The following is a 27,186-nucleotide window of genomic DNA, read 5'->3' as shown; positions in this document are numbered from 1 at the left end:
TCCACTCTGGATTAGTGTCTACAAACTAACAGATATTTCAAAATATTTGAATTAACTTTCACCAAATTACCATAATGCCTTCCAAAAAATCTCTGTCAGTCTAGGCCAAGTGGCCTTGCCCTCGTATTTGCCAAATTCGAGGCCTGTTAATGTTTAAGTCTTATTTTTCAGAATTCTCCACGCTTTTCTGAATTGTATTTTTCCAGTCATTTTCATCTCCAATATTTAAATGTTATGTTGAATCATCTAATAATGACAATAAGTCAATAAATTTAATAAACTGTATTTGTCGACTTATTTTAACATAGTTAATCTTTAAAAATTGAAAAAATTACGCAAATAGTGGAGGTGTCTATGCCAACAGGCCTTGATCTTGTTTAAACTTTACAATGAACATATATACATGTTTGTTTCCAAACATCAGAATGTTCATGAAAAAAATAAGCTGTTATTGAAATAAATTGGACCATTTGCATACATTTATTTAAATTCCATGAACATGGTGATTATTATTTTGTATAAAACATTCAAATCATGAAATTGAAGCATTAAAAATAAAGTATGTTATATAGACTTTAGTTAAAAAATGACCATAATACTTATTAATTTACAAATGTTTTTACTAAATTCATATTTGGTTATTTGTAAGTAGTCTTGTATCTTTAAAATTTGGTGACCTTTTAATATTATTTATAATTCAGAAGCTTCCTGGTGTTGAAAAGACAGAACAAAAGACACCGATGTCAACAGAGAGTGACTTTCAGGACAAAGATACATCTAAAGACATGACGTTGGATCAGGATGCAAATGCTGATTCAACAAATTCACAAAGTGCAGAACAGGTATATACAATGGAACAGTATTTTGTAGTTAATATATTTTACAGTTCTCGAACTTAAGAATTTACCACCAAAGAACAGCAACTTATTTTCTCTACATTAGAACACTAAAACCACTCCCGGGTCCCCCTTATGTAATGATTCTGTTACATTATTTTTTTTTTTTACATTTTTTTTTTTTTTGCAAACAAGCACATGCACACACACACAATGTCAGTAGTTAAGAACAACCTGATCATAACTTTACCCCAAGACACCAGTCCTATGGCATTCAACTGATGTACAGTGAAATCTGTCTTAAGTGGCCATACAAGGGAGTAGATAAAAGTGACCGCTTAAGACAGGTGGCTGCTAATTACAGGTTGTCACATATAGAGTCTTTAAAACATGTTTTACCATCTGTACTGCTAATTGACGGATGTGTGCTTCAGAGTTGACTATAAATCAAGTTCAAATACAAGCATAACTGCACTTTTAATTCACTGGCGAGTTGTCGTCATTAACACATATCGTCAAATGCTTACTAGTCAGTTAGAACAATTCTCGCCATTTTGTAATACCGAGCGGATTCTAGCAGCCACTTCCTAGCAGCTAATTACGCTAGCAGCCAATTTCAGCAGACACGCATGGCGATGTTTTGAACACCGGACTCATACACCTTTTATAATGTGTGGTGTGGGCTATACGAAACTAGTTGGACATCCTAGATTACCGTAGTACAGATGGATTTTTAAAGTGATACTTCAGATATTATAAAAGTGTTTAATAAAACGGTTAAGTTGTATTTATATGGATATTAGTAACAATAAGACTGTGAAAATCAGTCTTGGTTGTTATTTTGTTTTTGTGTTGTTTTTATATAAAGATACTCTTTAAAATTCTTAAGTTGTAGTGAATAATAAAAATTAGCATAACAGTGTGTTTAAAAGTGTGTGAAATACAGGTAACAATCGAAAGGCGTATGAGTCCGGTGTTTAGAATGTCGCCATGAGTGTCTGCTGAAATTGGCTGCTAGCGTAATTGGCTGCTAGGAATTGGCTGCTAGAATCCGCTCAGTTTTTGTAATGCAACAATAGCCGAACCATACTATTTTTAGCCCAGGTTTATTTTTAACTTAGAAAAGCCAGTGTAATGAAACCAATTCGGAGTGCGGCGTCTTATATGCACCAAACGTAATGGGATTTTCTGTTCTAAATGCTTAAATAATAAAAATATTCCAGACACTGCACGTTTAATTCCTACCTCTTATTGTCATAGTAAGTGAATTTACATATGTCAAGCGTAGCTTGCCCAGAGACAATTAGATGTACATGTATTCCAAGTCATACTTTCTTAATCGATACACAGTTGATATGTCAGGACTAAAAGGGTACTACTTTTCCTGAAGGTGTGAAGATCGGTTATTTGCTGCACCTTATCGTTGTTGTTAAAATATCCCTTTTATATAACAGTAAACATTTAATGTGGCCACTTAAAACAGGCATTTTAGCAATTTGGAGTCTGATTTAGGTGGCCACTGGCTGTGTATGACAGGTGCTTGCTTATTACAGGTGCATTTACATTATAAATCATTTGGGAGGGAAAAAAGTGGCCGCTTAAGGAAGGTGACCATTGATTACAGGTGGCCGCTAGGACAGGTTTGACTATAGTTTGGTCAGCTTTGATTCTCAATTCACTTGATTATAACCATTGCTGCAGTCAACAAAATACATGTAGGGCAAACACCACAAAAATAATAAATTTATTTTTAAAATGTGTAGACACAAAATAATAAAACGGGAATATTTTAACAAATTCATTTACATAAGTTAATCTGGACAACAAAACCGTATTCCCTGATCAAAATGGCATCTATGCACAAGGCAGTCTAAAGGATGCAAAGTCGTGATTGCTTCCATGATCCACTATCAGGTGCTCATCCTTAGTAGGACTGCCACTCCCTAGGATATTGGTAACAGGATGATAACCAAGTAAAAGATGTGAAGTCAGTGGTATTGATATCTGCTGTACTAGACGGTTTAGACAAGTGACAAGACTGGATTCGAATGATAGGTGACGTTGGACAGCCTGTTGCCTGTTTTTCGTGAACTTCATCAGGTATTTATAACTTTGGCTGAGTCGGCTGAAGCTGCCGGGAACTCCAAACCACAGCATCCAAAATATGTTCTCTACCCGCGATCAATGCACCGATTTCCATAAGGGATTTGTGCGCCTTGTGTGCTAACGGTAAGCCGAAATCTTGCTGTGGAGCTTCCGTCGCCAAGTGTCTGTTTCCAAACGAAAAGCTCCATCGGTATTTTTTGTTCCAGCCAGTACACCACGACTCGTATGTCGTGCTATCCTGTCTGTGGGATGGTGCATATAAAAGAACCCTTGCTGCTAATTGAAAAGAGTAGTCCATAGTAGTAGGGGTGAATAGTAGGTGGTTACAAGTGCCTCTTAACAATGCCAGAGGTAACTACTGAACACTCCCCGAAGTGGTCAGACTAAGCCCACAGCTAAAAGCTGATGGGGAATGGCAGGTGTGTGGCACAGATAGCCACAAGAAACAAGCACTTGTCATGGTTTGAGACACAAGGACTGGGATGTGGAGGTGGACAGCGAAAGAAGTTGAAAGATAGGAGGTGTTGCCAGATCAGGAAGAAATGAGATGGAATTCAAAGGAGAGAAAGGAAAGTGGGATAAAAAAAGAAAAGAAAAAAAAAAGAGTCGCCCATAAAGTGGCTACAGCGGGTTTCCTCTCTTAATATCTGTGTGGTCCTTAACTATATGTCCGATACCATATAACCGTAAATAAAATGTGTTGAGTGCATTGTTAAATAAAATATTTCCTTCCTTCCTTCCAAACGAATCACCCCGGTAGGAGAGAACAGCCTCCTCAGACACACCAGTCGGACTTGACTGCATATGAAACTGAAGACCGCCTGGTAATCATATCCCTCCTCTGGCAAAACACCTGCCAAAGTGGGGACCTTCTCTATCACTGACTCAGTGCCGACCCCTCCCCCAAACCGAAAACCGACTCGGGGATGGGGGGTGGGGTGGGGGGGAGGGACTCATCTTCCGAAGAAGACACTTGCCTCTCAAATGTCATGCCATGCGTCGACCCCAAAAGAAACAACCCAGACTGGGTAGGATGATGCGGCGCACCCAAATACACAAATTAGTTCACCCCAGGCCTCTCAAGAAAACCAGGCAATAGAGGGACTGGCAGTGCTGCCACCAAAGGTGGCGCCTGAGTAATCAACCCCAACTTAAAGGGTGGATCAACTCAAATATGAGCCTGATGTGTTGGAAAGATGCATACCCCGACGACCAACACATACTGACACTTTAAGAAATGAAAAACATGCAGTTTTAGAGTTAAAAAAAAACTTGATTATTCCTGCTAACTGGGGGCAGCCATTTTGTTTGTTTTCGTGACATCCAGTGGTATGGCTTGGGGCGAAGTGACGTCAGCTCCGTCCAACGCCTCTATGCACAGTGTAAACAAACGTTCTAATTTACAACAAGGCACTTCGCTATCATCAACCTGACTTGTAAAACAACATAAATGACTTCATAGTATAATAAACTATTTAACTAAATATTTTTCAATTTGCATCAATAGAACGAAATGGAGTTACAGTATTTTACTCTTTTAAAAAATCCAAAGAAAAAAATACATATTATTAGGCCTATTGGTAGGGTACGTTCGAGCAAAAACGACCACTCACGATACCCAAATGATAGTTTTCTTTTCTTTGGGACTACGTAATTGGTCAGTTTTGTGATTTTAGATGGGAAAGTCTACTTAATCAAGGCTTCTACAGAATTACTTACAGTAATAAAGCACGACGGCTGATAATTTCCATTATGATTTGAGGGGTGTCAGCGCGGTTATTACACAATAATAATGTAATAAAAGAGGCACGTCTTTTTAGTGTGTCTAGACACAGTGTCTGGGGACCGTCTACATATACACCTACCAATCAGGAACCACAGGTACAGGCCACAGAAAGAAAAGACCAATTAACCAAGAAAACACTCCGATTACTATTTCAGTATGTGAGTTAATTTATGTACAAAACATAAAACAGTTATTTCAACACTTTGACAATGGTGGTTTATTTTGTATTGAAAAATATATACTTGGTGTTGGCTTACTGGGATGGATATTATTACAGAACATTGCGACGCATCCGCAAAAATCAGGTATGTTTTGTTTCTTCAGTTCAAAGACTAATTCCTGACATAACACGTTATGTCAGGAATTAGTCTTTGAATTGAGAGATCATTGAGATATGAAAAAATTGCCAGATCTCTCAATGACCTCTCAATGATCTTCCAGTGATCTCCACGGTCACCACGGTCTCCTCAAAGTTTTGACTTGGTCCAAAACAATCTCTCAACGATCTCCAAGGGAAGCGATCTCTCAACAAACTCTCAACAATTTCTCAATGATCTCAATGAAATCTCAACAATCTCTCAACGACTTGTTCGAGGCTTTAAGAGATCGTTAAGAGATCGGGCCAATTTTTGATCTTTCAATGGTCACCCAACGATCTTCGTGTGTGTAAAGGGGGCCTTAGGTATTACGTAACCAACAGCTCGCCAGAGGGCGTATTCACTGGGATGGTACAAAATGGCTGCGCCTGTTATGTATAATAGCTGTCACATTTAACTGTTTTATTAATTAACTATACGATTATACTTGTTGATATTAAGCAATAATGTACATTATGTATCGTTGAATATGCCTAACCATCCCAAAAGCCTTGCTTAAGCATCCCTTTAAGTGATTCTCTCAACCAAGCCACGAAACTCAAAAAGAGCATCATTAGCCCCTGAGGTCAACCAAAAGCCAATCGTACAGGTCAGGATTGACCATCGGGGTAGGTACAGGAGCACCTAAGAAAGCCACAGTCTCCCATATCCCTGCCGAAGCAAACAATGGGACTGGCGGCGACGGATGAACTGGTCCTTCCAGAAATTTGTACCAGGGCTCCAAAAGGCCTGTGGCCAGGTCGCCAAACATGACCAAAGTCCCGTTTGGGGAATTTAAATATTAAAAAATAATGGCGTTAGTTGCCCAAATAATTTTATTTGTGCAATCTTCTTTCTATAACATATAAGCCACTATTACTTATTGTATTGCATATATTTATTCCACATTAACATCTTGCTCATGGTTCGCAAAACTTGAACGTATCGGCTTACTGTAATTTGCCAACATACATTTATATTATAAACATTGAAGTTGTAGACAGGATGTAGTCAAGTGTAGTCTTGATAAAACAAAGACTTCCTGATCTACTTTGTAATCATTCGGAACATGCGATCAAATCCGAAAATTCCTGAATGCCGTCTTAGTTTTTGTCATCTGCTTCGAGGTGTTCCGATTTCTCTTTTTTTAATCTCGTTTTAATTGGGGGTTTTGATTGGCCAGTTGATTTGGTGCCTGTTGAATTGAATAGTTTCCATTTTCGGAGTAAAATTATGATCATGATGTCCTCTGCTGGGTTGAATGTTTTTAACCACACTGTAACAAGTAAAAGAAAAAGCAAACATGCCAACGAAATTCCCTTTTTTTTCTCAATTCTATCTAGCGCAAATGAAGTTGGGTTCTTTTAGGATAAGGAGATCCTTACCCCCACTTAGTTTCTATCTATTTCTTAAAATACGTATCATATATCGCTGTGTATTAGCCGACTTTTTAAGCTTCTAAATACCACCCAAAAAAATGTCGAAGAAAATACAACAAAATAATCTAGGCTTCAAAACCTTACTGTTGCGTTATTTAACCAGTATTTTTAACAGCCTCTATTAAGTTCCATACCAGTGTCCATTTGTATTTATATTTTATTTGAGATATTAAATCAAATTCATTTCATTTTTATTGTCGACAATTTTCAGCAAAAACCACTGACAAGTAGTACCTGTATTTGGCGCCAAATGTGTCACGTACTCTGAATGGTCATCAAGTCTTTTCATGACCACTGATATTTTGTCCCCAATTGCAGATTTAATTGGTCAGAACTAATTATTTTTACTTACCATCATTGTTGATTCTGCAATTCCTAATAAATTATTAGAAACTATGTTTTGTTAGAGATATAAAAAGAACGGAAGAGGTAGTGTTCATCACTGCAATTATCTATCGTGGGTGTTAAATAATATTAACACCTATGTAGTAAAGTGAAACTATATTTATAAGCTAGTAATGTCTATGCGATTGCATAATCGAGAAATAAAAGAACAGAACAAAGTTATTGCACAGTAAGGGATTTTTTTAATAAACCTTTATATTTTTTTTAGCTATCTTAAAATCTTTATTAAAATAGTTTTTGTACATTGTACTTTGATCAGTTCACCAAAACAAATTCCCGCAATGAACTGTTGCACGAGACCGATATTATTTTGATCGGATATATCTATATTTTTTCCCGTTTCAACTACGTAAAAGTTGAGTCGGCTTATACATCATACCATTTTGTATTGTATATTGAGGGGCAAACTAAGGGGTCAGCTTATCCACAGAGTTGGCTAATGCACAGCGATATACGGTATATTGAACACATGTACACTTCACTTCGCTTACATGTGAACAAGTCTGTAGCCCAGTTGGTTGTATATTATTTTGTTTTATACATCAGCTACCCCTGCAAGATTAGTCACGCCATTCAATTTTGCATTGATTATGTAAACAAAAAGTTATTACTTTCAGACAATTTGTAAAAATTTACAAAATAAGTAAATAATTATACATAAAAATCAAGCATACAATTATCTTGATTATCAGTACAGATGGTAAAACAAGCATTTTTGCTGTTTTGGTCAGCCATTAAATTTTGAAAAATGTTTGCATATTACAATACCGTTGCATAGACTACGAAAATGCTTGCCATGAACACCCGCACTAAGTAATGTAGGGCTGTTCTAATTTCTATTGATACCAATATATTTATTATCTAATTTAAGAAAACTTTTCAATGGAAAAATGTGCACCCACCAAATTTCCATTGCCAAATTATTGTAAGGAATTTTAACTTGCATATGAGGCTTTTTTCACCGTTGGTTAATTTTCGTTTTATTGGACGATTTATTTATTCTGTCATAGGCAACGAGGATTTACCACAATGACAAAAATTTGAGTTCTCATTCTATGTGCTGTCACGAAGCCTCATGAAAGGGAGATATTGTTAATGTCTTAATTCTGTGTTTTAAACATTGATAAACATAATTTTTGCTAAAACAATGCCAACTTCAGATGAAAAAAAGAAGTACATTTTTTCCCATGCCGTTGTAATTTTTAACTTTTAATTAGCAACACTGAACACCCCACCCACCCCACCCACCCCAAGTAAAGTCTGGTCACTGATTGATTGCAGCTGTAAATTCAGTCATGTGATTTGTTGCCTAGGTAGCTGCTCTTCCATGTAGTCTGCGTTTCCTAAATGACACAGACACGTTTATCGAAAATAATTGTATTGCAATCTAAAGTATAACATCAAGTGTTTTCTTTTAACCCTTATCCTGCCACATTCTTTTTGCCAAATTTAAAGAATTTTCACCTGTTCTGCATTTCTAGTAATAATATTAAAATCTGTGGACATTTTAACATGAAATTACACTCATATGTACCATAATAATATACCTATGTAATGATAGCATTTTGTAGACAATTATTTTAATTGTTACCATGGCAACAGCTGCAAATTTCAATATGCAATGTTTTCATTAATAATTAAGTAAACTTTCATTAAAAACTACTATTTTTCTTTTAATTTAAGTGTATAATGCTGTGAATTATTAACTAAAGTGCTTGACTTGAAGAAAAAATTAAGTAGACGGTCAAATTGTTTCAGAAAAATAGGGTGTTATGCACATATTATATACTGTCATCAACACTTTTTTTGTAAATTATGAACATATGTCCAACATTAACTATTATACATTTCTAGTAATATTATTAAAATCAGTTGACATTTTAACATGAAATTACATACACACATACTAAGAATATCTACCTACATAATGATGAAATGTTGTAGTCAGCTGCAAATTTCAATATACCATGTTTTTGTTAATAATTATGAAAACTTTAATTAAAAATTACAGTTGGATTTAAAGGAAACATGTCACAAGACCATATTATAGCTCATTTTAAAAGCAAAATGATATAAAAATAATATACAAATAAGTTTATAACAATAAAATACGTGTAGTTAACTTAAAATGAAGAAATTAAGCTAATCAGTATCAAAGTACGATTTATGCATATTTATTCGTGAGCGTTCGGAAAAAAAGGGAAGTGACGTCAGAGCCGCTGTACTCTTCCATTGTTGTTAACTGTTTATATATGGAGTAAGGGGCTTACGATCTTTTCAGTCCAACAGTGCCGTACTGCGCGGCCTTTGAGTGTAAAAATAAACAGTTCAAATGATCGGGATTGTTTTTTTTATGGTTTCCAAAGGATTGTATCCAAAGAAAGACTATATTTTATCGCAAAAGAAAAGATTGGACACCAACACCGCATAGTACTTTGGTGTCAGCCTATTTACAGCCCGGAGACAAAAACAGTACTCGGTTGCGAATGCCGAGGTGTACATTGTACATATTTGGCACAAAGATACACCTCAGCATGATGTATTTATATATGTTAAAACAATAATGTAGATTGTTTTTTTTTGGAAAAAAAAGATTTTTCATGTTAGGGCTGTAGGCCTACATAACAAAATCTGTATTCACCGTCCGAAGAAGAAAATGTCAATAAGTAATTAAATATGGCATATACAAACATGGGATTTGTCATGAGGATACATCTCAGTACGATGTATTTAAATATGTTTTTAAAAAAAAGGTGTAGAAAACAAAAATAATTTTAAATAATGTTTGTAATCTTCGGGCGGAGTACGTCACAAAAACGTTCCTCATCGCCCGAAGCCCCAAAGTAACACGAAGTTTAATACAAAATAAACCACTACTGTCGGTGTCGAAATAACTAGTATGTTTCATCCACGGGCTGACTTGAGAATCGGAGTGTTGTTTTAGTTAATTGGTCCTTTCTTTCCGTGGCCTGCACATGTGATTCCTGATTGGCAGGTGTATATTGCAGGGTTTCGACCAGGTATGTGATTACCACGGTCTAGACATACGTACAAAATACGTGCCAGTTTTTTTAAGATCACAGGGTATTGTGGCGTAACCTGTCGCGACTATAGTACAATGTTAATGGACATTATCAGCCGCCCTGCTTCATTACTGTAAATAATGCTGTAAAACCCTTGATTAAGTAGACTTTCCCATCTAAAATTACAAAACTGACCAATTACATAGTACCAAAGAAAAGAAAATTATCACTTAGGTATCGTGAGTGGTCGTTTTTACTCTAACGCACCCTACCAATAGGCCTAATAATATGCTGCTTTTTTTTAAAGAGAGAAAAATACTATAACCCCATTTCATTCTATTGATGCAAATTGAAATATATTTAGTTAAAAAGTCGATTATAGTCTAGCTTAAGTCATTTATGTTGTTTTACAAGTCAGGTTAATGAAAATGAAGCGCCTTGTCATAAATTAGAGCGTTTGTTTACACTGTGCATACAGATTTCATTATGTACAGCCCGAACATAAAAAATGCGATATTTTCTAAAAATAAAATTGTCCTACATTTATATTTTTTACATATTTAAATACATCATACCGAGGTGTATCTTTATGCTAAATATGAACAGTATACATCTCGGCATTAGCATCTGGGTTTTGGTTTTGTCTCCGGGTTACTTTCGGGCTCCGGGCTGTAAATTGGTCGACCGGTCTGGTCTGGCACCATCGGTTTCTCCACCCTCCGACTCGCTATCCGTTTTTTCTTAAGTATCACTGTTGTAAGTAAATGTGTGTCTTTCTTCATTTACTAACAGCTCAAATTGATACGGCAAAACTTTTGCGAACGAACACTCTGTGCAAGTCTTAGATTCTTTATGAGTGGTACGGACTAATGCTTTTAAGTGTAAGGCTTCAGATCAAGCGATGCGTCTCTGACGTCACGGACCTCGTGATTGCCCTGCTCATTAAAGATCGGCAATTTCCGCTAAGAGCTCGTATCTGAGGGTTTTTTACAGAGATATTTTAAGTAATTAATTTAATTTTTTTTTTTTTTTTTAGGTGATTCAATTTATAATTAATTGTACATGGTTGGTGCCAAATATAGGTCACGTGATATGTTTCCTTTAAAGAAAAAAATTAAGTAAACAGCCATTTTTTTTTCTTCTGAAAAATTGGTTTAAATGCACATTCTGTCATCAACGCTTTTTTTGTAAATTATGAACATGGTAATGTCCAACATTAACTATTATACATTTCTAGTAATATTATGAAAATAAGTTGACATTTCAACATGAAATTACACACACATATACAAAGAATATAAATCTACGTAATATAACCATACTATTCAATTTGAAAAAAAAACAATTAAGTAGACAGCCAATTTTTTTTTTTTTAAATAGTATCAAATGCATATATTGCCATCCACACATTTTTGTAAATTGTGGACATGTCCAACATTACCTAAGACACAAAAAATATTTATACTTTCTCTATTACTTTATATATGTTTGTCAAATGACACATGATTTAAAAAAAAGTATATGGCCTTTCACTTTCTGTCATTTTCAAATGAAACTTATTAATTCTGTTACCATGGTAACCAATGCAAACAGATGAAACATTTCACATATGAAATGTTTCAAATGAATATAAATCACTGTATAATGACGTAACAATAAGCTCCTAGCTGTTTACAATAGAAAGGTGAAAATTGTGAATTCTGTTACCATAGTACATGTGTAATCAATGCAAAACACAAAACAAATTTCTAGGGGGGAAAAAAGTAATTTTCAAGGACTGAGAAAAAAACAGTGTATAGTGACATAATTGTACTATGCCTGTAAAAAAGATAGTTGAAAATTATTAATTTTGTTACCATGGTAACCAGTTCAAAATTATATGTTGCCATGGTACCCAGTTCAAAACTGTTACCATATGGTAACCAATGTAACCTATTGGTTACCATGGTAAGCTATGTAAAACTGGAAAATTATTTGCTGTGTGCAAACAACTTTTGGGTCACTAGGTCAAAAGTAAAGGACACCAGTAATCAATAATTTAAGGGTACTTAATAACAACAAAACAGGTCACAAGTGGTTATGGGTTTGGAATCTTTTGAAATTGGAAACTGCATTTCATGTACTAACAAGTTTTAAACAGCAGGTCCCATATTCACAAACAAGTGTAAATTTACGTCTACGACTAGCACTTACGTGTGCCGTAGATTTACGTTTACGTGCAAGAAGCACCTTATTCTCAAAGATGGTCGTAAATGTAAACGTAACTTAGTTGGACGTAAATCTACGATTTAACATTCTCACTGGAGTAATTAATAAAAACACATTAAAAAAACGATGGCTACCGGGTAAATAACAAATGCGCAAAACGCAATTTTGTTTGTTGTCTGCTAACAATAACATTGCGAACAGTGACCCATGGCATTTTGGTATTGGTGGGGATCCGCGTTTTGGTACGAACTTGAGGACATTTCTTAAAAAGGAAAAGATAACTCAGGAGAAATTGGCCGAGTCGAAAACATCCGTTTGATCACGAACAAAAATATGTTCAATCCGTGGGCGTTCGCCATCGCAAACTGCTTCATTTATTGGAAATACTGCTAGTTTCCGTAAATAATAGTAAATAACGGCGATCGTGCTTGATTTATTATATGTACACAACTTACGTGCAGCGTTAGTTGCAACCTGAGGCACTCTTATATTTACGTCCAACTTTACACGTAACTTACGTTTTCGTTGTTTCGTGAATAGCTCTTCAGTCGTAGATTTACGTTTACGTGTAAAACTAGGCTTACGATATTTTGTGAATATGGGTCCAGCTCTCTTGCTATAATCGTTCTAAAAATTATTAAAATGTATCCATTAATTCCCAAGATTTTAGTTTACATAATTTTACCCTTCATACCCTGTGGCAGAAAATCTGGACACTGATATTAGAATACTAGAAATAGTAAAATGGATTTTATGCATTTCAATAATTTATTGCAACACAAGATACTTGCAATAGTGCTTCATTTCTCAAGGTGAAAATTACTTTACATGGTCACAATTGTAAAGAAAAAATATTTATTTAAAATGTCCATTCACTTATTATTTGTTTTAAACCCAAAGAAACAAAGAAGAACAACAACAAGAATATGTATACATAGAATGCATCCAGTGTTGAACACTTATACATCATACAAAATGGATCCAACGGTCACCTGAGTAAATTTGTGACCAACATGCACTTCCAAAAACATGGAGTGCGGGGAACCCATATTTCTAGGAGGATTAAAATGACAAAATTCATGATTTTGTTTTTCCATGGGTAGGAGAAACTGCCAAATACATTTGGTTGGAAATGGTCTGGTAGTTCTGAAAACATTACAGTTTAAATGCACAGTATCATCAGTAGTTGGTCCAAAACAAACTGTTCATCCATCCCATTGCAAACATTTTACATAATTAGAATTGAATCATACCCATAACATATTCATTAATATCAATGGTTTTCAATCAAACTCCTGATGGGTGTATCATGTACCTCACCGTTACTCTTTGTCTAAAATGGTCATCTATCATACAAAAATAATTCCAAAACATTCACTGCTTATATACGTGTCACATACTAAATGGAAAAGATAACTCAACAAAAATGAAAAAATTATATATTTAATACAATAAATTTACATGAAAACCATAGTCATTCATCATTCATGCCATTCACCCCACTCATCCATCAATGGATTTACAACGGGAGTTTAAATCAACAGTTCTTTATCACGGAATCCACACCATCTCGGATTCACACCACACCAATCTGTTTCACACCTCCCGATTCCAATCTCAGGAGTCCAACCACCCACAGGAGTCCAACCACAGGAGTCCAATTTCAGGAGTCCACCTTGTGCTAGACATGCAAAGCTTTCTCTGCAGTATGCTACCAAGATTAAATCATTACCTATACATCCTACATATGATGCAGTATTTGATAACAAATATATGAAGTTTGATGCAAGGTCAAATGCTATTCATACATTTAGTCTTCGCATTCAGCGTTTTTTGTTGCTTTCCAACATTGATTTAACTGACACTTTGGAAACTCCTTCATATTTTGTTTTACCACCTTGGTGTATTACACCACCTAAAATTGTGTTTGATCTTGTGTATCTGAAGAAAAATCGTACAGATGCTGTTGTGTATAAACAGTTTTTCATGGAAATTCAAGACAGATACCGTGATTGCATTCCTGTTTATACAGATGGATCACAGGATGGGAATGCTGTGGCTTGTGCTACAGTTTTTCCATCAGATACACTACTTTCCATGAGACTGCCTAACACGGCATCAATTTTTAGTGCTGATGGGCAGTCATTAAAGCCTTGGAAGAAATAAAGGATTCTAGTGTATCCAAATTTATTATTTTTACAGATTGACTTTTGTGTCTTCAAGCTTTACGAAACATGGGATGGTGATACGAAAGTGCGTCTTTTTATCTATTGTCAATAAAGATGTTGTATTTTGTTGGGTCCCCAGCCATGTTGGCATCAGGGGTAATGAAAAGGCAGATTCAGCTGCCAAGTCTGCTTTAGATTTGCCTCATGCCAGGATTTGTGTACCGTATACTGATTTTAAACATAGTATCAACCAATATATTTTTTTTACTTGGCAACATGATTGGGGCGGTGCGGCTGCGAACAAGCTTCATGCTATCAAGCCAGTCTTGCGAGAGTGGCAATCCTCCTATAGACAGTGCAGGAGGGAATTTATCTTGAAGAAAGATCCTCCACCTCAGTGTGTGCACTAGTGTCAGTGTACGCTGACAGTGTGCCACATTTTGGTAGAGTGTAAGCATTTGTCAAAAACTCGAAAAGATATATTTGGACAAAGAAATGTGATGGAATCATCTCGATTCCGTCCAGAACTTTTATTGCAATTTTTACGAGATACTGACTTTTACTCTAAATTTTTATTTAATCTATCTGTGATAGTTGTATTTTTTCACAGTTCTTTACACTGTGTTTTATTTAACTGTTGAATTTTTATATTGATGTTTATCATCACATTGTTATTGCCATTACCATAGTTTGACACCCAATAGCCGATGTATTTTTCGTGCTGGGGTATCGTTAAACATTCATTCATTCCCAACCTCAGGAATCTACCTGGAAAACCCCGGTCTTAACACCATGAGAAATACGAGAGCACCTTGATGAAAAATAATAGCTCTCCCAAATATACAATAATTCTTTCTATTTATACCATAACCACACAATTATATTGTCCTTAACATTGCCCATCCCAAGTTCATTAAAAAAAAAAAGAGGAAGAAAATGTATACGTTCACTCAGTGTGATTAATACCAGAGTGAATGTAATATTGAAAAACAAAATGGAAAAACTGGGAGAAAAAGTCACAAAAGAAAACAAACAACACAACACAACAAAACAATGACGAATGTACGTATTCGATCACATGCATAGTCGACATAACTGACCAAGCAAACATAGCTAGAATATCGTCTGCTATATTATAAGAAATCCCATTGTAATTTTTAATGCAAATGGTTAGCAGCACATGCGAGCAATGTGTATGCAGTGACGTAGGCAGGATTTTGTATTTGGAGGGGGGGGGGGGGGGGGGAGCAAACTGATATTGAGTGGTGGGATATGACACAGGAACCTTTTTTAATGTTATTAATAAGCGAAAAGGTAAAAATTTCCCGGGATGGGAGGGGGAGCATGACCCCCTGCCCCACCCCACTGGCTATGCCACTGTGTGTATGACTACTATCAAATTGTACTGGTGGGAAATGTGCTTTCACATGACCTGTTTTTTTATAAATAGAAATAGGGAAATGGCGCTTTTTGATAACTGAACTTACAACTATTTGATTGTGTTTGTACCTTTTTTAGACATAAAAAGTGATACTTATTTTATTTTAATGCAATTGTCATAATATAGTTCATATATTATAACATATTATGACAAATTTATACAAATAAAAGAAACCGTTAACAAGAAACAATAACAAACAATAGCATGCGCCTTTGGGCGGGTCATTTCTATTTTCTAAAAAACATAAGATGTACAACAACAATTTAGCAAACATTTGGATATGTCATTTTAAGATTCTTCATTGTTTTTGACAAAAATGTCAGTTCTTGTAGAAATTTTGTTAAAATGAAAACAATGTTAAGTGCAGGACGATTATACACGTGAATGACAGGAAACAGGTTAATTTTTCATTTCAGTATCATGTATGTTGGTATTACTGCTATCATGTTTGGGCTACATAAAGCAAATTTCGGCTCACTGGAAATGAAATTTTAGTGGCTCAGACATTTTTTTGGGGCCACCATATTTTTTGACGGGTTTTGAGCCCTGCATACACATACGAACCTCTTTCAACACCTTTGACAAACCCCAATGACTTCACCCTCACTGGAGAGAAAAAGTTGCTGGTACTAACAGGCACCATATCTGAAACAGTGCCAAACGGCTTCTTGACCGAAACAGTGCCAATTGGCACCCTGACCAAAGCAGTCCCAAATCTAATGGCACTGCAACCAATCCTCCACCAGAAGCCTGGTAGGCAGAATGGCGTCGTGAAACCGATGGTGCCCTCGAGCTGCCAGTATTCTCCACCGAGGGATCGGCAACCCAGCTTTCTTCGCTACGATGGGAATCGGAACTGAGAGGTACAGCCATGACCGACATGACAGCGCCCCACCCCCCCCCCCCCACCCCACCCCTCGATGGGCACCACTGTTGCAGCTGCACTGACGGAGACGAAACCACATTCACTGCCGGAGCTGACTCCAACCTGGTAGACACCTTCAGTTTAACGGGATTGCCATGACCTTGGCCGACAGATGAGGAGGTGCCCTTGTGCCTACCACTCGTCTGCACGCTCTTGGACACTGGCACTGACTTGTAGACCACCAGCAAATCGTACTTGAGAAGGACCCTTCTCACCATAAAATTTCCCCACGTGGCAGGAGACCAAGCAACACAGACATCACACTGCCTCTGAAATGAACATGAGCAGCAGGCATGACACAGCAAATGTGTATCGAACTACAGCAACTTTTTAAGACATCCACCCTCGGCACACCCGATCAGCCAGTTAGAGCTGGAGGAAGCCATATATTCGACATCCTAAAACCCAAGGACAACAACCCCTAAAGTGACCTCATATGAAGTAGTAAATGGAATGAGAACATAAGAAGAAAAATAAAAACACTTTATAATTTAATAAATGTAACGAACACATGTGTGTCGCGTACTATTACTTGGTCACTGTGACCTACTTTTCATGGTCTACTGCACATATAACACTAAATCCATTTCCAGACCATATCTTGCATATAGATGCATGTACAGGACCATCAAACCTCACATGTAGGAAGAACTTGGGATGGTGGTGTGTTGCATACTATTACTAGGTCACTGTGACCTACTTTTCACAGTGTACTGCACTTAACAGTAAATCCTTATCTGGACCATATCTTGCATACAGATGCGTACAAGACCATCAAACCTCACATGTAGGAATAACTTGGGATGTGTCGAATACTATTACTAGGTCACGGTCTACGTACTGCACATAACAGTAGGCCTAAATCCTTGTCTGGATCAGATCTTGCATACAGATGCATGCAGGACCATTCTAATAAAGAACAATAACTTCATTAATCAGATGACACCTTCTCCAATCATCAGTAGTTGGTCCAAAACAAAATATTTATCCATCCCATTGCAAACATTTCACAGAATTAAAATTGAATCATATCTGTAACATATTCATTAATATTTATGATTTTCCATCAAATTCCTATCATGTATTATGTACCTCACCAGTACTCTTGTTACATTTACTAACTAGGCTGACTAGTATTTAAAAATGTTTTTAATAGACCCACAAGACTGGAACCTGATTGTTCTACAAACTATTCTTTTTGAACTTTGCAAAGTTTTCTTATTGCCAAACCAAATTTCAATAAAATGTAAATAAAAACTGAAAATCGAAACTGAAACTCTACATTTTGCCAAAACTGAAAACCGAAATTGAAACCGAAGCCAAATTTCAAAACCGCACATCACTACCCCCACCTAGGGGCCTGAGGGGTGGGGCTAAAAGGAGGAAATTAAGCCAATTAAAAAAAATCATCTCTGCTTCAGGAAATGCTACAACCAAATATTCTTTATAGATGTAAAAGTCTACAGATGGTTTATCTTATTTGAGAATATTATTAATGTTGGGTCTCCCATTTGTACTGGGGTGGGGATGATGTTTACTATAGTTGTATGGAGAAATGCATCAAAACTGTTATTTCTGTGACTTCTTCTCCAAAATCACTTAGTCAAATCTAACCAAATTTTGTGAGAAGCTTCCTTGGCATATGGAGAAACAAATCAAGGAATTCAGTCATTCTGACCCTCAGAGACCCAAGGGTGGCCCCCAAAATAGGAAAATGAAGCAAATTTAAAAACAAATTTCAAACTGCTTGACCAAAAGCTGCCTTGGCACAAGAAGAAACAAATGGTTGAATTTGGAGTTTGTGCATTGTATTAGCCTGCTACAATTAGGTAATTCAAATACATTGATTTGTTAACACAGTGATATACATCTCAACTTGACAGAACGAAGAAATGTTTTATTTAACGACACATTTACCACATTTAAAATTATAGTTATATGGTGTCGGACATATGTTTAAAAAAGGACCACACATATAATGAAAGAGGAAATTTGCTGACCCGAAGCTATTAAGCAGCAGGGGATTTTTTATATACACCATCCCACAGACAGGATAATTCATACCATGATCTTTTTTACACCAATTATGGTGTGCAAGCTGGAATAAGAAATATCCCAGTGGGTCCACCAATGGGAATTGATTCAAGACCGATTGTGCATATGGCAAGCACTTTTCTTTCTGTTTTTGTACCACCGAGCCACATGTATGACCTACCCCAGTTGGTTCTAGTCACATCATGTAATATGATCTAGGATTTAGACTAAAAGGTCTGTGAATAAATACTTCTTTTTTTCTTTTTAATGTTTTGCATGTATTAATAATAATGTTTCTTTGTTTCATTTCAGCTTTTGTCATGTTCTATTATTCTGCACATTCCTGTGCTGAAAGAGATGATCTGTTCAGATGTTTGTGTTGAATTTAAATCTCCAAATGGATATTCTGCTAACACCACTTTGTGTCATCTTTTTGAAGAAATCTGGCGCAGTGGTTTTGTGTTGGTGCCTGCTGATACTCCTTGCCTAGAATACCGTTGTAAATTTAAGGTTTTGAAACTGGGTTTCTGGAGAACAAGTACCGAAATATTACAAGATTACTCCTGGAAAGAGGTTAAGATTACCCCAGTGATTCGTGACTTTTTTATTATTAAAGGAATTGATAGTTTTGAAAAGGGTCTTGTACAACATTTTAGGCATCAACTTGCAGTAGTTAATGCAGACAATTTAAAAATTATTATAATGGAAATAGATGATCTTATTTCACTGTCAAAACATTACATGGAACATGCCAGGATGTTGGACAACAGAAGACTGTTGTGTACTTTGGAACAATACATAACAGAAAAACAGTCACATATCAACAGGGAGACATTCATTCTCTTTGGGTATATTTGTGCTCAGTTGTGTAGTGGTTCTAGAAGAAAGAAAATGGATGACGTGAAAACTATCTCAAAGCAAACATCAACAGCAATACTTAAAGGTTTGCAGACACTTCCACAAAATGCACTTCCTGTAGGATCTCTAAAATGTTTTGAAAACATTGTTTCAGATTTGTGCTTAATTGTATTTCCAAACAAATCAAGCCTCATTGTGCATTTGTTAGAATTTTGTTATCCTGTGTTATCATCTACCTTTGTAATGAGTAATTTTGATAATTTAGGACAGTTGGAGTTTTCTTGTGATTTAAAAATGTGTGAATGGATTTGTAACAAGATTCTTGAACAGGAAAAAGCTGGAGATAAAGATGCTTCAATTCTTCTTCAGAAATTTCTGCAACATGCTCCAATTTCTAGCACTATCGACATAGTCCAATCTATGGTTTTGCATACACCCACAAACCAGCAGGTACTGCTGGATCTTCTCCGATCACGAATTGTAGCTCAAAGTAAAAAGTCAGCAAAGGAAAAGAATTTTGATGCATTGCTTAAACTGGTAAATGATCTAACTTCAAGTCATGAAGACATTGTGTCTGTAGTGTCAGAAATCCTTACAAAAACTGTCATAAGTATGGTAAAAGGATTGCGTAAATCTGACTCTGCTGATTTCCCTCAAGTCTTGAAGCTAATGGATTCTCAAATACTTTTCACATCACAAGAATCTTGCGAAGAAATATATGGGGTAATGGTTGCCTCAGAAAATAAATATATACACACTTTATATTTGAAATTACTTGATTCTGAACAAATGAGGAGTGCAGTTGATCAAAAGATGTATAAGTGGGTGATGAAATGGTTTGAAACGGCAATCAACCATCATTGCTATGAGAACCGGCACAACGATAAATGTGATGACCTTCCACATGTTTACAAACACCTGAATCTTCTGCTCAGTAAACCATCAGTTTTAAAGAGAGACAAACTGGTTACTGATTTGAAAGAAGAAGCATATAAGTTCCTTAATTACATTCCATTGAAACTGTTGATGCAAAACCTGTGCTTTAAAAGTTGGTTTGATAGCAATGACTTGCCAGAAAGCTTTGGTCCACATCTAATTAGAAGATTATCAGTCAGCTCTGATGGAAAGAATACTGCTCTCACTACTATTGGAACATCTTCAGAATTTCAAGATACATGGTATGGTTATTTTTTGTCGAATTTAAATTGTTTGTTTGTCGTTAAAATTAAAAGTGCCTCTGTAAAGACACATTTCTATTAGATGTATGAAAGGAAATAGTGTTTACATTAATATATCCGATAGTCAATTTTTAAAAACATGACCAGTTTTTTAATAGAAAAAGTTTTTCTGAAATGCCTGGATGAAAAACACTTGTCCGATACCAGCAGAGTTATTTTTAGGGATGTGAGAGCTACGCGGCAACGTGCTTTTCAATTTTGTCTAAAAAAACCCAATACATGATGTTCAATACTGTTGACCACACAAGGTTCATTTCCATGTTTTCACGGTTTCAAGTTTATGATGTGTGCCTTGTATATAAGTTATAACCAGTTTAGATTCGTTAGCATTGAATGCAATTTTTGGCAGTTCCAGGGGTTGCCAACAACAATTTTCTTTCAAGACCCTTCAGCGGCCCCTGGATCCCGGCCACAGTAAGCTTTTTAGTTCCCGCCCCTCTCATATCTCTGTATTTTTAGCCTATGACACTCATAAAGGGGTTATCTCAGAGATTTCCAGCGAACTCTAAACCACTCGAGATTTTTACAAAAAGGGGGAATGAAGTGATGTTAGTGAAGATGGCTCCTTTTATGACAGTTTCTTGGACTTTCCTTCACGTAAATAATTATAGTAATGATGAAGAAAGCAAAGGCGTCTTGCCGTATCAGTTCAAGCCTGAATATGATGGTGATGATCCGGAGATAGATATGAGATTATGACTGTAAAGATCATATCTGATGAGTTGGAAAAAGCCAAGAACGAACGTCTTCAAGACTTGAGTAGTTGGTAAGACAAAATTTCACTTTGTTTTGTTTTACAAACTATATATGTTTTTACCATCGCTAGTGTTTTATAGTACCTTTTTAAAAGTCTAAATATTCCCAAACGTCAAAAGTTACTGTATTCACATCAGATTTCATACAGTCGTAAATTTGGAATAATTACTGGTGTCGTAATGGAATTCACTACTTGGTTTTGTATTGTTTTGTTTTATCTTGGAAACATATAAAAGGACTAATGATGAAAAAAGGGAAAGGGTGGAAACACTATTTATTACAGGCTTTTTCGATATACTAGTATTTTAGTTTTTAAACATCCATCTATTAGTATCATAATAACCCATTAACTGTCCACACACACACACATTTTATTTTTAAAAATCAATTTTTATACATGAATAGCTTAATATTTCGGCTGAAAACATAAAAAAAATTCCAGTTGCTTCAGTGCTGCTGACAGTTGGGGCCCAAGTTTATTAAACCTGATACATGTATATGGGCATTTTATTTTAGTAAATGATGTTGTAAGAATGGAACTTAACCCTTACCGAAATGACTTATATTTTTCACTTATAAGTGAAGTATAAGTTGTTAATACTTTTCTAGTATAAGTGACTTATAAGTAAATGATTAGGATTTTGTATGCAAATGAGGTATCACTTATACAAAGTATATGTGACATATAGGTGAAGTGTTAACTATATATATATATATAAGTGAAGTGTAAGTCATTCCCTTATATTTAACAGAAGTGTTAGATATATATAAGTGACTTATAAGTGAAATATAAGTGACTTATAAGTGAAGTATAAGTGTAACAGAAACTGCTGTATAAGTGAAATATAAGTGAGGTATAAGTGATTCACCAATATTTAACAGAAACTGTTGTGTAAGTGAAGTATAGGTGAAATATAAGTGAAGTATAAGCGATTCACTAATACTTAACAGAAACTGCTGTATAAGTGAAGTATAGGTGAAATATAAGTGAAGTATAAGCGATTCACTAATACTTAACAGAAACTTGTGTAAGTGAAATATAGGTGAAATATAAGTGAAGTATAAGCGATTCACTAATACTTAACAGAAACTGCTGTATAAGTGAAGTATAGGTGAAATATAAGTGAAGTATAAGCGATTCACTAATATTTAACAGAAACTGCTGTATAAGTGAAGTATAGGTGAAATATAAGTGAAGTATAAGTGATTCACCGATATTTACATAACATTACTGTATAAGTGAAATATAAGTGATTCACCGATATTTTACAAAAAACACTGTATAAGTGAAGTATAATTAGTGAAATACAAGTGATTCACTGATATTTGAGAGATACTGCTGTATACGTGAATATCTATCAAAGGCAGTGGTATGTTCTGTCCTGTCCAAGGAAAGATCATATGAAAGATGACTTGCTGCTTTTGAAACATGTAGAGAGCTTCCTCTGAAGACTATGGGTCAGAATTAATTATCAATTTAAAACTAAATTAATTTGTAAACAAAGACTGCTGCCCTATCAGAGTACTTGAAACTGGTCATGTGACCTAAATCGCCCCAAAAAAGCATTACTATCGTTGTAAAAATCTGTACCCATTGGTGAAATAACAACATTTTTTCTGTAACAAATGCATCAATTTGGCATCTTAAAATATTTATTTTGCATTTAAATGTATTATTTATGATGTCAACGTGATCTATGTGTATTTAAATTGCCCCCGAAAGATATGTCTTGATCGGCCATTTTGGAAATTTTCTGTGTCATGACCCAATGTTGCATCATGTAGAACACGTTACATTCGTTCGATTGTCATCAAACATCACACAATATTAGAACAAATACATTTAAAGATGTCAACTTACATATTAAAGGTGTCTAGAATAAGTAAGAAAATAGTAAAATCATGTTTACCTTTTTTCCCTTCCAAACGTGACGAAAATAGTAGGACATCCGAAACTTGACCGAAGTTCTTCATTTTCCGCCATAGCCAAGTATTCGGTAATAAACTGTGATTGTTCCTGCTCAATCAAAATGATCTCAAATCCAATTCATAGTGCAAAATACACAATGTTTTGTCATTATTTATTATTAAATTTATTTTGGCAAACTGCAAATGGTGCGTTTTTTCCTGTTGTTATCTCTAAGCCAATCAAATCCAAGGTATGACTGTTCAGGAACCGACCAATCATATTATCGCTTTTAACCTTCATTCGTCTTTTAAGACGACACAGACTTATAATAATAATAATAATAATTATTATTATTATTATCATAATTATGTACTAATCTAGCGCCTTTGTGGCCTTCTGTCTATTAAGTAAGCATTATAAATGATTACTCTGCATATAATGAAATAAACAATGTAATAACAAAACACAACGTAATTATCCAGATTCCAATTAATTGAATTATAAATAAATAAAATTTAAACGTACAGATTCCTGAGTAAATATTTTACTAAACATATTCAAGAGCCAGTGTTATGCATAATTTTATACTGTCTTTATTATATTATAAATGAAAGTAATTATGTTTGCAAATACATTTTAAAACAGACTTACGCTGACCGATCTAGTCGGATTATGTATATGACATAACACAGGTCCGTACGCAGGGTGGTGTGGTGGTGGGAGGGGGGGGGTGCGATGAGTGTGTATGGCATCACCATTTAAAAAAAAAAAAAATTGAATACCAAAGGTTATATTTTTCTAGCGAATATAGATAACGTTACCTAAAGGTGTGGGGTTTTTGGGGTTTTTTTTTTTGTGATGATCCCATCACGAAGAATTCGCCCCCCCCCCCCCCCCCCCCCCCCCAAAAAAAATCAAAAAAATTCTTGCCTATGGATTGTAGTTTCTATAAATGGATTTGTGAGGACCAGGGATGGGAGTGATACACCAGCTTACTTTATTTTTCTTCCTTGTGATTTAACAAAAAAAACTAACATTTTTATTATTTTGTGTGTGAAAATTCAGATTAAAAAAAACTAAACAAAATCAATCTTAATAAATAATAGTAGACCAAAAGTAATGATACCTGAGTGGGAAGGGGGGGGGCACAATCTGTTATAGTAATATCAATTCATTTTAATTTGGTTTTTGTGCCTATTTTCACACAATCTGGTAAAAAAAAAGAAGGTGGTGGTGGGTGGGTGTGAGACGTACAGCATGAATACAGCATGGCTAGCTGGAACAGCACCGACAGCAACTGCCATATGTATGTGTGTGTCTGTATTATTATAATAACAAATTAACAATAATTATGATTGTTTTAAAACAATTTTTATTGACTTTATTTTTTAAAATTATTTATTTTATTATTTAATTGAAATTATAATTATATTATTATTTAGCAGCAATATATGTATATGTACATATATATATATATATGTATGAGATGTGAGTGGTAGCCTACCCTGTAATATTTCGTTTTTAGCCCCCCACCCCGTAAAATAAATCCATACTGTGATTGATAAACATTGTGATGGGGATCACCTCCCCTTCCCCCCTCCCCCCTCCCCCCCCCCCAATCAGCTACTTTTTACAGATCTTTATTATGACAGGTGTGTCGGGGTGGGGGAGTCTATTGAAAGTGAGGAGGTAGTATGGGATAATTACAAGATGATCCTGTTTTAATCATATATAACCATATGTATCAATATATATATATATATAAAAAATTATCGTAAATACTATCTAAATCTGCTACATGTATGTTTGGTTGTTTAGCCACTGTTCCCAATGAATTCGATAAATCCTGTGAGAAGTTATGAATTTAAAAAAAATAACCATGAAAATGTTTTGGACTTAGTTTTTTCCCCGTTCATTTGGAACACATCATTTCCTTTGCAAAAGGACCATCTCCAAACTAATATTTCACTTGTAGAAACAACAACAAAAATATCTAATTCCAGTTCACTTATACCACTGATATAGGTGAAATATATGTGGAGTATCAGTGAAGTGTATTTTTGTGCTGGGGTGTCGTTAAACAAACATTCAATCAATCAATCAGTGAAGTATCAATTAACCATTTTTTTCACTTATACTTATACACACTGATACTTCACTTATACCAATATATAGGTAACTTATAAGTGGCGTATAAGTAAAGTATATTCCACTTATAAGTTTGTATAGGTTATTTCCGTAAGGGAAAGTTTGTGTACAAGGGTCATATATTAACTTGAATTATATATAATTGTATTTCTTCTCTCAGTTATTTAACACTTAATTATAATTTCTATTTAAATTTCCAGGAATAAATGTGGATATACAGCCTGTGAATGTATATGTATGTTGCCAGAACATATGATGGATGCTATAAAGTATTGTGCTAAATTGACTGGCTTATCGAGTAGATTATGACATCAATCTGGATGAACCAAGAAATTAGTACGTTAATTTTAACTTTTTAAAATCATTATTCATTATATATACATGTATATAAATATTTCACGCTTCAGGAACTGACAGTAGACAAAATACAATCATGACATTGTTCAAGTTGTGCAACTTTTTTTATTGATTGTTAGGAACTGTCACCGACTGAAACTGTTGCCTCTTGATTTCATAATTCTGTAAATTTTCTAGACTAATATTAAATTTATTAAAGAATCACTTCAAATATAATAAACATAACATTGTTAAAAATAATATACATGTATAGCCTATATATATATATATATATATATATATATATATATATATAAAATTAAATTTCTGTTACATTCATTACATTGTAACATCATCCCATTGGTCCAGACGTAGCAATGGGAGTTTGTAAATTTTTCGAGGAAATGTCATATCTGATGACTTTATTTTATATCGGCAAGTTGTCTTATTGTTTATGGATAAAAAATTATTCAAAAATGAAGTATGACATTTTAGTGTTATTATTAGCCTGTATGATTCAAATTTAATCATAAGTATTGTCTGTTATTTCTTTTACGTTCATCTGGGTATGAACAAAAAAATAAAGTCCGCAAACTTTTGTGAAAACGACTTCGCCGATTCATACAGTTTGCAGATGATTTTTTTTGGTTCATACCCTGATGAACATAAAAGAAATAGCAGACAATCCTTATATATATATATATTATTTCTGTATATATTTTTGTAGTTTTTGGATTAGTAATTCAACTTTATTTTAGAATGTGACTAAATGATGGAATGTATATCTTCACATGTTACAATAACAGTACACAATATAATTTTTAAAAACCACAACTTCTTTTGTACTTTTCAGAAAATAAAGATACATTGCCTATAGGCTGTGTGATGGTGTTGGGGTTATCTGGGAAAATACAACAAAGAATGTTTCCGGCCATCCTGTGTTGTGACTGCTATTTGTGACACATTCCAGTCAGAAATGTAGAGAGGTTTTCAGTTCTTGCCCACGTTGGTTGACTCTACAAAAGTGTGAAGCACTAGCTTCCTGGATATCTGGTCATTCATAAACTGAAGATTAAAAACCTGGGAATATTTATTCCATCCAGTACCGAAGACAATTCTGCTTGATTTGGCACTGCTATGTTGCACAGCATCGTCATTTGTTTGCCAATATACCCTGAAATGTCATTTTCCCATTAATAAAATAAGTCTTATAA

The 27,186-nt window shown here is 35.0% G+C and overlaps 1 protein-coding gene across 4 annotated transcripts; it reads left to right on the top strand.

Moving 5' to 3' along the window:
- The first annotated feature begins 753 nt into the window (after positions 1–753).
- Positions 754–27,186, top strand: LOC121391060. Of its 4 annotated transcripts, none has more exons than XR_005960350.1 (4): positions 754–842; positions 19,040–20,763; positions 21,435–21,589; positions 25,837–25,972. XR_005960350.1 is itself a non-coding variant. In XM_041522815.1 (4 exons), exons 1-3 carry the CDS (start codon positions 786–788, stop codon positions 25,943–25,945), a joined length of 1,890 nt encoding a protein of 629 aa, XP_041378749.1. In that variant the 5' UTR covers positions 754–785; the 3' UTR covers positions 25,946–25,972; positions 26,826–27,186. The 4 variants fall into 4 exon arrangements, 3 of the variants coding, with proteins under 3 accessions (XP_041378749.1, XP_041378750.1, XP_041378751.1); XM_041522815.1 differs by lacking the exon at positions 21,435–21,589 and adding an exon at positions 26,826–27,186; XM_041522816.1 differs by lacking the exon at positions 25,837–25,972 and having other exon boundaries at positions 21,435–21,590.

The sequence above is a fragment of the Gigantopelta aegis genome, unplaced genomic scaffold (assembly GCF_016097555.1).
Source record: "Gigantopelta aegis isolate Gae_Host unplaced genomic scaffold, Gae_host_genome ctg1361_pilon_pilon:::debris, whole genome shotgun sequence".
In the NCBI taxonomy this organism is placed as follows: Eukaryota; Metazoa; Mollusca; class Gastropoda; order Neomphalida; family Peltospiridae; genus Gigantopelta; species Gigantopelta aegis.
The sequence above is the reverse complement of the archived record's forward strand: the minus strand, read 5'-3'. Positions and strand labels throughout refer to the sequence as shown.